Genomic DNA, 14,033 nt, shown 5'->3' with positions numbered 1-14,033 from the left:
TTATTTTAACTTTCAAAGTAGTGTACATACCTATATTTTCCTCTAAAAATAAATATCAACGAACTAATAATTTTTTTTATTGAATTTGATGAACAAAAGACTAGAAATAAATCACGACACTTAAATTGTAAAAAATTAAAAAAAATTATAAATGTTTGATACAGTGCATGCGGTAGGTAGTAAATTTTGCCTCAAAAAATTTTTTAAGTGCCTCGTGATTTATTTCTATTCTTTTGTTCATCAAATTCAATAAAAAAATTAGTAGTTCGTTGATATTTATCTTTAGAGGTAAGAAAAAAATTCAATTTTTGACGATTCTGGAAATTTTTTTTGAGCGGATTTTTTGAAGGGGCTCTTAAAACATGATAAACTAACATATTTTCACAAAAGACACGAAAAAAAATATTCGTTTTTTTTTGGGCCACCCTAATGCCTATGGTATAATTTTTTATTTAGCACAAAAGCACAAAAAGGTAGATGTCATATAAAATTCTCTTACAAGTAGGAAAAAAACTTAGATCTGGCATCACTACTGCTAACATAATACGAGTACCTTTGGGTACGACGCGGAAACTGCCATCATTTATTTTAATTCACTGAAAAAATATACAATCATGTATGGTAGTTTTCATATAGATTTAACAGGCCTTTAACAGGCTGTTCTTTTAGCACTAACTATGCTCAACATAATTACAGACTATGCATAAAAAAGAACTAAAATCCTTCGATTACAGGAAAATCGGCAACTAAACCGAAAGCTAGGCAGTTCACGTGGATGACTGACGGCGCCAATGGTTAGCGGACCGATTGTGACAGCTCTAGTTATATCTCACCTGAACTTAAAACGTAAACAGCGTTGTTTCTTCAGCTAATATTATTTATAAAAATAGTTTCATTGGTTTCACAATTTATCGTGAAACTATAGTACGATCGTATTCGATGCAAAGTAATAAATCATTGCCTGTCAAGGGAATCAGTGCAACACATTTTATAGGAGGTTTTGGAAATTGAATAATTTCTTTATGCATTATGGATTAACAGTTATAATATATTTATGAAGGACAAAATGAAAAACAAAGGCATCTCCTTCGCACATTGGGCGGCAGGGCAACAATACATTTATTACTCCCTTCATTCTCCCTCACATGACTTGTGTCTTGTGTTTTTTGCGGCGGCGCGCGTGCCGGCCTGGCGTGGTCAGTTTCGTTTCGGTTGTATTGGTGCTGCGTGTTTCTCGCTCGCGATATTTGTGAGGTTATAACTGTTATAAGTGCAATTATATTTCTTTCGGGCTATATGTGTGTTTCGCGCTATTATTTGAGAATTTGTGAGTGAAATCATATTTCTTGTGCTCCGTAACAAAAGTGTTTTTAGTGTTTTATTTGTGTGCTGTGTGTGTGTTTCGGGCTGTTGTTTGTGAATCGTGAATGCTATTATATTTTCTGTGCTAGTGAAGTGAAGTTTTTTGTATTATTATTGCTCTGTTGTCGTTATATGGAGAAATGGAGGCGGTGCCTGGATGTTCGCGAGCCGGATGTACTGCTGTGGGTACAAAAAATCTATATTAAGTTACAGAGAAAAAACGATAACATTAAATGTCTATAACCCTTTAGAAAAGGATCATCCCATGAAACTGAAAACTGGTTTAGTGGAAATGTGTTCTAGATATACTGGAGTAAGCGAATTATCTGTTTTCAAAATTTTAAGAGAGAAGAAAAATGAAGGAGACGTTAAGAAACCTAAAAACGGGGGTTGAAGAAATTAATATTAAATGAAGATGAGAAAAATGCAGTTCGGCGTACAGTACATAAATCATAGAAATTATATTTTGTTTATAATTTGTTAACATTTCTTGTTTGATAGAAAAATAACTTATTTTGTTGAGATTGGTAGAGAATTGTTGTTAGTGTTTTCATTTGATAGAATCATATTATAGGATTTATATTTTGTTTTCATTCTGTAAATATTTATAGTATATCTGTTATACAAGGTTTTTGCTTTGAAACTTCGTTCTCCTTATAAAAAAAGAATCGTAATGGGGTGCGATGAAGAGATCAGTTCACGTCTGGAACCCTGTTCCTACAAAAATCCCTTTATTCTCATAAACTATTTGTTTTAAATGTAATTTATTATAAATCCAATTCGTTATTTAAATTCCACATATGTACTACATTTCACCTCTGTACGCGCCACTGTTTATTGTTCCCTGCTCTACGATCAAGCTCGCCAGGTTAGTATTTGACGTATAACCGACCACTTCGTACACTCGATGCACCTGGCCGACTACAGCTAGTACCAGAACACAGTGCGTATGCGGCGGTATTTCAGATTTTACATTCAATTTTATTTTAAATTTGAAACGGTTCATCTTACGCCTCCTAAAAATGATGACACGATTTTCTTGTGATAAAAGACCGACAATTTTTTGCTCTACTTTGCATCGAATACGATCGTACTATACGATCTATATAAAAATATATCAAGAAACGATTTATAACTAGAACTTTCATGAAAAAAATAAGAATAATTTTTTTTTGGCTACAGGGCCGTAGGTACTACATTTTTCTTTTGATTTATTAAAACGGTTGGTCATATCTCCATCGAAAAAATTTCAGTAAAAGTTAATTTAAGGTTGTGTCCCACAAAATGAATGATCCTAAGAAACCAACCCACGTCTTCCGTCGGTTGAAAATACAACAAAAATCCTCGGCAACCTCTAGCAACTTGTAATTAATTGTAAACAGTAGAAACTTTCACTTTCATTAACACGCTAAGAGCAAACCAGAAATATGCTAACATGTAGACATACATCAGAGGCACGCCTTTTATGCAAATGACAGGAATAATCTTGATTCATTAAAATTTCTTGTTTTCGTTTGAAAGGTTTACGCACTCTGGAGCCGGTGACTTTATGTATGAGACTTTTATATCCAATACCGTAGGCCACTTTTAAAGAGGGAAACGTTGAAGTTATAATATGTATTGCGAAAATTTAAGAATTACAAAAGAAATAAACAAAGTAAGTATTTAATTAAATGAAATTGTGATAAACAAATAGGGACAAAATTTAAAAATATATATTTAGTCCAATCAGTTGGAAGTTTTGCCTGTGAAGTTTTAGGGGGGTTTTGAAAATTGGTATATTTATAGATTTTGACGTGCTCTTTCCGAATTTTTACTTTGCCACCTCTTTTTTTTTCGGAAGTAAGGGCTATATTGGAAAAATGGCGCTCCAAAACAGTTTTTCGACGATATTTCCTTTCCGACTCACTTTACGGTGAAAATAGTTATGTAATAAATTAAACTAGAGAATATTTCCTATAATTTATGTATTGGCCAACAAATTTATTTCCACACCACCATGAGGTAGAGTTCCTGGCACGTTTTTTTTAGTGGTATCCCCAGCAGGCCTAATCTACATGTGATGCACTGTTGACTAAATTTAGTGCATTCTCCTTCGCTTCGCTATCCCTGATGGACCAGGTTTTGCGAGTTCTTCGTCTTCAAAACTGAACAAAACCTCATGGATATGAAGTTCTTCCAAGTTATCCGCGATAGGGTTCTCTTCTTCGACTTCATCACCTTCTTCCTCGATTTCGTCGAAGGTTCTGGCAGTGATGCAATATTTAATTTATTTTTAAATGCTGACTTCGTGAAACATGTGTATCGGTGTTTGTTTTTTTTTAGTGTGGTATGGGGTTGGAAAAAATGCAGAACGGTGAGGATGGAAAAAAGCAAGAATGGGCTAATTCCTATCACCACACTTGAGCCCCCAATTCCAGCAAACTTGCTAAAACTAATTTCTTGTAAATGTAAAAAAGGATGTCGAGGAGCCTGTGGATGTAGTTAATAATGACTAATTACAGTCACTAAAATTTTGATATGAGGTTAATTAGAGTTTAAAATATTACTAAGAATGTATACGTTGTTTATGAGACATCCATCAACAAATTTTGACATAAGTCTACTTTGAGAAAAGTCACTTATTTTATTCACTGTAATATTGTAAGAGTTTAATTGAAAGCATTTTTTCTCGAAAACTGTCCACATTAGGAAGTTCTAACAACAGTAAATTATTTGTAGAAAATAAAACTGTACAATAGAAATTGAAGCCCGAATGGTAAAAAACCTAACCTTAAAAAAATTTGAACTTAAAATGTAATAGAAATGTAGCATAACTAGCGCCCTATATGAAATATTTAAAAATAGTTAGACCAGAGTATTAGGCATCCTTAAAGACCCCGGAATACTAAATTTCATAAAAATATTTCACACCATTCGGAAATTGTCGTAAAAATTCTATTTAAAAATTTTTATTTTGTCGCTCTGTATCTCGAAAACAATAGGAGATAGATATATACTTCATAGGCCAAAAAATTCTTATTTTTTGTCATACTATAACCCCCTATATTTACGGAAGGTCTTTCTGAAACACCCTGTATACTCAGAATAGAGTCAAAAGTCACTCAATTGATGTTATAGTCTGTTTAGAAATGAAAGAGAGTAATAAAAGCTTATTATGTATGCAAATCGTAAATAAATGTAGTACTGGTGCTTATATTCAATATTTTTATATTATGTATTTTCGGTATAGATGAGGTGTACTTTTAAAAAAACTTTGTGCGATCGGACTGTACTAAATTGTAGCAGGTAGCTAAAATTTAATCCCCGACAATCCGTCTTTGTCTATGCCGCTTCAATTTCTCGGTCCATTTCTCTTATAAGTAAACAATATAAAAACAGCATTTCAAAACATGAGGCTACTTTAAGCATCATAACCGGGTTAAGAGGGTTTTTAGTAATTCAAATAAAATTATTCAATATTATTATCAAAATATTTATTTAAATTTAATGAATAGACTTTTATTCCACACAAAAATATATGTATTTTGAAAATTCAAATTATGGTGAGTAAATGTAGTGTTGTATAAATGTACAATAAAGAAAATAAAAAAGTAGGTATATTAAAATTCATCCTCTGAATATTCTGATGAATTATCTTCGTCTCCTAGATTGATAACGATAGGTTCCACAGTAACGTCAATTAAATTATCGAGTTCCCACATTTTCTCCTCTTCTTTTTGTACATGATGTATACATCTTTGCCAGTTATCTGCAGTTACTCGTTCCAAGGAATTTTTTAACAAAATTTTCACGTCACTTAATTTAAACGTCGTATTATTTCGCGCTACATCTCCTTTTACCTGCGCCCAGACTAATTCGATTGGGTTAAGTTCACAGTGATAAGGTGGTAACCGTAGTACCGTTATTTGGCGATTTGTTGCCATTTCATCGATAACATATTTTTTCTGATCTTTATTAAGATTGACAAGTGTCAAAAGTTCCTTTTTCACCATATTTGTTTCAAAAGAAATGTTTTTTCCGGATAACCATTGAATTATATCGGCTTTCCTCCAAGCAGTCGTAGGCGTCCGCTCGGTCTGCCGTGAATGGTAACTGGCATTATCCATGACAATTACAGACCCCGGAGGAATAAGATCCAACATCTGTGTAAAATACTCTTCGAAAACATCTGCGTTCATGTCTTCGTGATAGTCACCTGTATTTTTAGATTCAAATAAAAGTAAACCGCCATCTACAAAACCACTGGCACTACCTATATGTGTCACTATTAATCTTCGCCCTTTACCTGAAGGTGCCTTGAACCCTGTTGAAAGTCCATCCAAAAATGCTTGTCGAAAACTTTTTACATTTTTATCTTGCCATACTTTTGTTACAGTATATCCCTCGTTGACCCAAGTTTCGTCTAGATAATAAATATTCCTCCCTTCGTCACGGAATTTTCTAATTGATCTTAAGTAGGATCTTCGCCAACAAATAATTTCATCTTTATCGATAAGAACTGACTTCCTGTTCTGCTTTTCCCAGCAAAAATTCAACTCTCGTAAGACGGCCCATAATTTGCTTCTACTGATTTTTGGCAAATCGTTGTCCTCTGAAAGTTCACTTAAAATTTTGTTTAGCGTTGGTATTTCTTTTTTAAAATAAAATGAGTGTACTTTTCTGCGAATGACATTTTTGAAGAAATCATCTATAACGACTTTTGACCTCCCTGTAGATGATTTTGGGGGATTTACAGTATCTTGTTCATTTTTTGTTTCCTTTAAAAGTCTGTAGATAGTCGATTTTCCAATCCCTGTCATTTTGGAACACTTTTCCACGATGTCGTCAACACTGTTGGTAGGATTTTGGTGTTTCAATGCATTAAATACATTTAATATAATAATCTTCTCATTCTGAGACAGCGCACATCTTTTCACGCGTTTAGCAGGTACGTAATCTGATAAGCTCGACATTTTACCCAAACAATATTATATCCACTGGCACAATAGTCACTAAACACAAGTCGAATTTTACTCTACTGCACTAGCACGTCTTCGTATATTCAGCTCTAAGACTGGATTGATCTGTCACAATACACTGGCTCCTGCCCTATGATGTATCCAGTAAAATATACTAATGTACACCCATTACCTGTTAGCATTAGTGTTACCCGATAATTACCTGAAACGAAATATTACCACGCCCATGGCCGGTTCTTATCTCGGGGTTTTTTTACTCTCTTTCATTTCCAAACAGACTATAGCAGTGACTCGGATTTGAGTAAAACTCACTCATTTCTGATGCAATAGTTTCACTCAGTTGTACTCATACTAATAGAATGAAAATTTCACTCAATGGGGTGTGGACAAAAATTGATATATTATAGAGTAGCATTGAGTGAATTTTTTTTACATTATAGTCTAGAATACACATTATCTAACTTTATTTGAATAACTGAATTATGGTAAAACCATTTGATACCAGAAGTTTTCACAATCTCAAACATTGAATAACCATAATTCTCCTAAAAAATTGATTTGGTAAGAATTTATTTGCAATTAGAAGTCAATATAAAAATATAGGAGAAAAACAAAATTTTGTAACGTCAATCCCATAAAATGAAATTTATCAATAAAAAAAGAATTTAGCAACAATATTTGTAAAGAATTGTGTAAAAGTAGTTGTAAGTAAAGTATTTATGTAAAAAATAGTCTCAATGTTTAGTTTTAAGAAATGAAGGTGAAGGTGCAGAAACTAAAACAGAAAATTTGGTCGTAATTAAACAAATCATATACTAAAAGATAGATTATGTATAAATAAAAGGAACTAATAGCAGAATTCATCTGTGGTTAGTTCAGTGCAATCATTTTTTTTTCTTGATGCCATTCTAAATAAGTTACATTTGTTCTGGGAAATCAGGTATAAAAAACATCATATTTGTCAGAGCTAGTTTGTAAAAAGCTACGTAAGCGTGAATATCAATCTGAAGTAAAAACAATATGCTTACAAGTAATATGATAAAAAGATAAAGCTAAAAGTAAAAAGAAGGTTATGTATGATGTTATAAATCCGCAAGTTACATTTCTGTAAAAATTTCTAAAAAGTGCAATGGAACAAAAGTAGGAACAGCAGTACCTATACTACCTGGGGAAAATTTGTATAATTTTTTAAATAATATTTTCTTTATAAATCAAATGTCTATGAGCGGGTTAAATTTTTATAAAAATATTCCATAATATTGATGGTAAAATACAATACGCTATCAGAAAATGAATGAAACCCTGAAAGTTTGTTGCAACGATATTGTTACACGCTATACTTAACTGTAAGTTATAAATACCAAGGAATTGATCTGACAAATAAAATCATTGAGTTATGAATTTATTACAGGCCAGTAAACAACTAGTTTAAAGGTAAAAATCTTAATCTATAGTGATATGCTTGTCACATTGTCGGAAAGGTATGTTAAATCTCACTCGTAATGCGTTTAAAGAAAGTTAATTCAAGGTATATGATTTATGAAGATTTAAGATACATAATAATGCTTAATAGAATTCCAAGGACCTTTCAACTGTACAGGGTGGGCAAATAAGCGAGGTAAGCGGCTGTATCTCAGAAACTAGTGATCGTAGAGAGCTACGGTAAAAAATTTTATAGGTAAAGTGGGCAAGGGAAAATGCTGGAAATTATTTTCAAGTTTCCAAGATGGCCGCCAGTGGGCGTTTCCACCATCTTGAATTACATAAAGTTACGTTTCTCGCGATTTTCCCCAATGAATGTAACAAAAAAGTATTTGCGTTTTAATGTTAACTTAAAGTCGAACATTTTTTGTAAAAACAATTTTTCTCTATCTTTCGAAATAAAGTGGTGGGGGGTATTTGAATGTTGTTTTAAATAAATGCCTGTAACTTCGAAACGGCTTAATGGATTTGGATAAATTTGGTATCATTGAAAAGAGCATTTCTTGGGCTTTTAGGTTTCTCGTAATCATGACAGTTGCGACCTACACGGCCGCCGATAGAGGGCGTTATTCGATATTATAACCAAAATATTGGATTTTCTCAAAAAATTTAAATGCGATGATATGACTTTTTTTAGACTAGAAAATAGACAAATGACCAACCAATAAGCCTGCGCAAACCGCATCTTAATATCTTTTTCCTAACTCAAATTATTTAAAAAAATACTAAACCAGGAAAATTCATATATCCCCATTTAAAAATGCATCGGTTGCTTTCGATAAGAAGGCAAGTAGTAGGCCATGGACACGACAATCGCCTAACAAAAATATTGCCAAGTAACGTCAAACTTTTGTCACACGCAGCCTAATATTGTTGATTGCGTATAATTTGAGTACTTTTTAATCAAAATGCCTCTCACAAATAATGAAGCCGTTGACATGATTGCGATTTATTTCGAGTGTTTTCAAAATGCAGCTATAGCTGCAAGACAGTACGCGGCACGGTATCCAGATCGCCGTCATTACGGGAGAAGAATGTTTCCGCGCTTGGTACAGCGATTACGCGATACTGGAAGTTTTCGTCGTCCTAAACGTCGCAGGCGTCGCAATGGAAGGACCGAAGAAAACATTATCAATGTCTTGGCTTACATAGAATTTGATAGACATGTAGGAACTAGAACATTGTCTCTAGACTTGGGAATAGCACGAACAACTGTTAGAAATATTTTGAAAGATTATAGGTAAATAATTTTATCTTATTCCAAGTATCTTAGCACATACTCTCAAATACACAATTCAGTGTTATTCTGATTATATTATTTTTACGCATATGTTGTTTTTTACTTTTAGATTACATCCTTACCACATAGTTTTGCACCAGGCGCTAAATGAACAAGATTTCGATAATAGATTAAATTATTGTCAATGGATGCTAGGCATGCTTGAGGAAAACAGAAATTTCTTAACGGAAATTCTCTGGACCGACGAGGCTACCTTTAGTAGTGATGGTAGAGTAAACCGTCATAATATGCATTATTGGTCCGCTGAAAATCCGCATTGGTTAAGAGAAGTGCAGCACCAGGGACGCTGGAGCCTAAATGTGTGGTGCGGTATCATTGGGGACAGAATTATTGGACCTTATTTTTTTGATCAAGCTTTAACTGGTAACCGCTTCTTAGAGTTTTTGATCAACGACTTGCCAATTTTGTTGGAAGATGTGCCACTCGAAACTAGGAGAACTATGTTTCTGCAATTAGATGGTTGTCCGGCACATTATTCAATTAATGTCCGAAACCATATTAACGGGACCTTTCGAGAACGCTGGATAGGAAGGGGAAGCCTATTTCCTTGGCCGGCAAGATCTCCGGACTTGACATGTCTTGATTTTTACTTGTGGGGACGCTTAAAAGACATTGTTTTTCAAACTCCACCAACAACACGAATGGATATGGAAAACAGAATTCGAAACTCAATTCGTCAACTATCAGCGGTAGAAATCGAGGCTGCGGTTCTGTCGACTCAAGAAAGACTGGAACAATGTGTGGAATATGACGGAAGGCAATTTGAACACAGAAGGCATTAATCTTTTTTCAAAATCGGTCCTTTTCAGGACCACAACTTTATTTAAAAGGAAAATCGCTTATAAATACGAAAACGTGCGACTTAAAATCACAGCACTAAATAAACTGACATTTCTTGTGAATATTTTAGAGAGGAGTTTGTCTTTTATTTCCATGGCCTACTACTTGCCTTCTTATCGAAAGCAACCGATGCATTTTTAAATGGGGATATATGAAGTTTCCTGGTTTAGTTTTTTTTTTAATAATTTGAGTTAGGAAAAAGATATTAAGATGCGGTTTGCGCAGGCTTATTGGTTGGTCATTTGTCTATTTTCTAGTCTAAAAAAAGTCATATCATCGCATTTAAATTTTTTGAGAAAATCCAATATTTTGGTTATAATATCGAATAACGCCCTCTATCGGCGGCCGTGTAGGTCGCAACTGTCATGATTACGAGAAACCTAAAAGCCCAAGAAATGCTCTTTTCAATGATACCAAATTTATCCAAATCCATTAAGCCGTTTCGAAGTTACAGGCATTTATTTCAAACAACATTCAAATACCCCCCACCACTTTATTTCGAAAGATAGAGAAAAATTGTTTTTACAAAAAATGTTCGACTTTAAGTTAACATTAAAACGCAAATACTTTTTTGTTACATTCATTGGGGAAAATCGTGAGAAACGTAACTTTATGTAATTCAATATGGTGGAAACGCCCACTGGCGGCCATCTTGGAAACTTGAAAATAATTTCCAGCATTTTCCCTTGCCCACTTTACCTATAAAATTTTTTACCGTAGCTCTTCTGAGATACAGCCGCTTACCTCGCTTATTTGCCTACCCTGTACATAAGTAATACTGCAAATGTTACAAATATATAGGGTGTCAAACAAGAAACGTTTATCAATATTCAAGAAAGCTATGAGGATATTTTAAAAAGAGGAGAAATGGTGATATTAAAATTTTTTATATACCTAGATATATTCAAATATTGTTAAGTTTTTCAGGTTCCTGCTGAAAATTATCCTCAAAATATGCAGTGCAAAAATACGTCTGCGGCCAACAATGATGAAATAAATCTTGGGTTAGTCGCTTGCTGAATCTGCAAAAATTTTCTCTCATCGGAAAATCAGCAGGCGTGAGCTTGAACTCGTTGTAAATGATAAAGGTAAAGGAGCTGCTGATGTAATACCCTCCAAGTGGTCATTTAGTTCCCTAACAGCTTCCAAAATAAATTCTTCAACCTTAATTGTATGAGCTCTTCGTGGTCTTCCTGTTTCTAGTAATGGAGTGGTAACTGTGCCTGTCTCTGCCAGACGGTGAAAGAGTGAAGCAAATAGCTTACGACTTGGCTGTTGTCGATCTGGATAAATTAGTTGATAAAGCCTAGTAGCTTCGTGACGATTACTATTGGCGCGACTGTGTGCATAAGTACCATATCTGCCTTTTCACGACACTAATAATAATTTACCGTTTTGTCAAACTTATTAATAGTATATTAGCATTAAGAACGGTAAGGGTAATTTACCGTTCGAAGACAATGTTTGGAAGCTGAGCGAAGCGAAGCCTCTAATTTTGTCTGAGAACGGTATAACTCTTAACGTTCGTGATGCTTATACTATTTTTTGCACGATCGCAATAAATGAAAACGAAATTATATATCCGTATTTAATTTTTTATGTAACGTCAAAAATGACGTTTTTGAATAAATTTGCGAAGCAGGTTTTTTGAAATCTACTAATGTTTATTGTTGTCACGGCTTTCTTAATTGACGAAATTGACAGTTCTAGAACCGGTAGTTATGGTGTTATTTATTAATAATTGATAGTTCTCAAATTTTACGACGCGTTGTTGCATTTACGAGAATTTAAGAAAGCAAAGTGTTGGTAAAATGAGCGATTCGTCTTTAGATGCAGGGTTAGAAGAAGCGTGGAGTGTTGGATGTTCAACATTAATTCCTGAGAAATCAAGGGAGCGCTATGAAAATACACACAAGATTTTCAAGAAATGGTGTGAGACAAAAAACCAACATATTACCGAGAAAGTTATGGTGGCGTACTTTGTCCAAAGGAACGAAAAATTAAAAGCTCCAGGAAGCTTATGGGCAGAGTATTCAATGTTAAAAAGGACAATTTTTGTTCATGACTCGCTTGACATTTCCAAATTTTCGACATTAATTGGCTACTTCAAACGGAAAAATGTTGGTTACAGACCAAAAAAAGCCAGTGTGTTTACTAAGAAAGACGTGTCGCAATTCCTAATTGAGGCACCAGATGACAGATATTTAATTCATAAGGTAAATTTGGATGATTTTACATTAATAGGTGCTGTTATTCGATAGAGTGGACTGTATAAACTCTTGTGCTGATGTGATTAATTTTCTTTATTTCCTGAATATGGTACAACTACACAATTAGATTAATAGAATTTAGAACATGTCATCATTTTATTTGATTTTTCAACAACAACTTTTTTGTTTTTGTTGCTCTGCAACCGTCTCTATACAACTTAGATTATATAAAATATATTAACATACAAAATACAAAATACTTCACCATACTCCCCACCTTGAACTATTTTAGTTCAATAATAAATACATGAGAGAAAGAATTGGTAAGTATGCTTACAGTATATATGTATGAGTGAAGATATACAGAATTAAATAGATACGTAAAACTAAAACAAATTTTAAAGATGACTATCACTTAGCGCATCACTGTTCTCACTTTCAGGTACAGGAAGTGGACACAACCTGGATACTGCTCGTTTAAGTATTCCATTTTTAGTCTTAACTGTTGCAACTCTCACTACATTGTCTTCTCCTGGATGAAGTTGAACGACTCTGGCAAGTAACCACTGATATGGAGGAAGATTATCTTGTTTGACTAAAACAAGATCACCAACTGCTAAGGAACTGGACTGTTGAGACCACTTGGATTTTTGTTGCAGCTGAGACAGATAATCCCTTGACCACCTCTTCCAAAACTGTTGATTAATTTGTTGAAGTAGTTGATATCTGGACAGCCTTCCAATTTGTAAATCCATCACATTTGAATCCGGAATCGTTATTAACGATTTGCCAATTAAAAAGTGAGACGGCGTTAAGGATTGGAAATCATTAGGATCAGGAGACATCGGATACAACGGTCTGGAATTCAAAATTCCTTCTATCTGAATTAAAACGGTGTTAAATTCTTCATATGTTAAATGCGTATCTCCAATAATTTTTAATAAATGATGTTTCATACTCTTAACTCCAGACTCCCATAGTCCTCCGAAATGAGGAGAGTTTGGAGGTATAAAGTGCCAAACTATATTTTCACCAGCACAATTACGCACAATTTCATCCCCTGAAGATATAAAAAAATTATGCAAATTATTTAATTCTTTGACTGCCCCTACAAAATTCGTGGCATTGTCTGAATAAATATGACCCGGTTTACCCCGACGTGATGAGAATCGTCGTAGAGCAGCAATGAAAGATTCTGTGGTTAGATCTGTAATCAATTCAAGGTGTACTGCTTTAACTGAAAAGCAAATAAAAAGACAAACATAACCTTTTAATGATTTTGCACCACGACCTCTTTTATCTTTCAATATGAAAGGGCCTGCATAATCAATTCCTGTTACATAGAAGGGATTCATTAAAGTAACTCGAGTTTTTGGTAAGTGTGCCATAATAGGATTTATTGATTTGGGTTTAAATTTGAAACACTTTATACAATTTCTTGTTATCTGTTTTGCAATACTCATTCCTGAAATAGCCCAATATTTTTGACGTACTGTAGCCAATAATAGTTGTGGACCAGGATGTAAAAGTTCTAAATGAGTTTTGTCAAATATTAAACGAGTTAAAACATGATGTTTAGAGAGAAGTATTGGATGCTTTTCTCCAAAATGTAATGATGAATTTTTTAATCGACCACCTACTCTTAGTAAACCATCAACTGGGTCCATGAAAGGTGATAATCTTAATAAATTACTCTTTGATTTCAGAGGTTTGCCAAAGCTTAACAATTTAATCTCTTCTGAAAAGCTTTCATATTGAGCAAGCTTAATCAACTTATTCATGGCACTATTGAGTTCATTAACAGAAAAAATTCCATATACACGTTTTGCTTTTGGAAGTTTCGCATTAGAAATAAATCTAAGACAATAAGCCATCACA

The 14,033-nt window shown here is 33.8% G+C and overlaps 1 protein-coding gene across 1 annotated transcript; it reads right to left on the bottom strand.

Annotated features, from left to right (window-relative positions):
- Positions 1 to 3,442: 3,442 nt before the first annotated feature.
- LOC111691767 lies at positions 3,443 to 13,936 on the bottom strand. Its single transcript, XM_023455063.1, has 3 exons — positions 13,796 to 13,936; positions 12,618 to 13,036; positions 3,443 to 3,608 (listed from the first exon to the last, which is right to left on the bottom strand). Exons 1-3 carry the CDS (start codon positions 13,934 to 13,936, stop codon positions 3,443 to 3,445), a joined length of 726 nt encoding a protein of 241 aa, XP_023310831.1.
- Between the last annotated feature and the right edge of the window lie 97 nt (positions 13,937 to 14,033).

This window comes from Anoplophora glabripennis, unplaced genomic scaffold (genome assembly GCF_000390285.2).
Source record: "Anoplophora glabripennis isolate ALB-LARVAE unplaced genomic scaffold, Agla_2.0 scaffold523, whole genome shotgun sequence".
NCBI classification, from domain to species: Eukaryota; Metazoa; Arthropoda; class Insecta; order Coleoptera; family Cerambycidae; genus Anoplophora; species Anoplophora glabripennis.
Note: the sequence above shows the minus strand (reverse complement) of the source record. Positions and strands in the feature narration are given on the sequence as shown.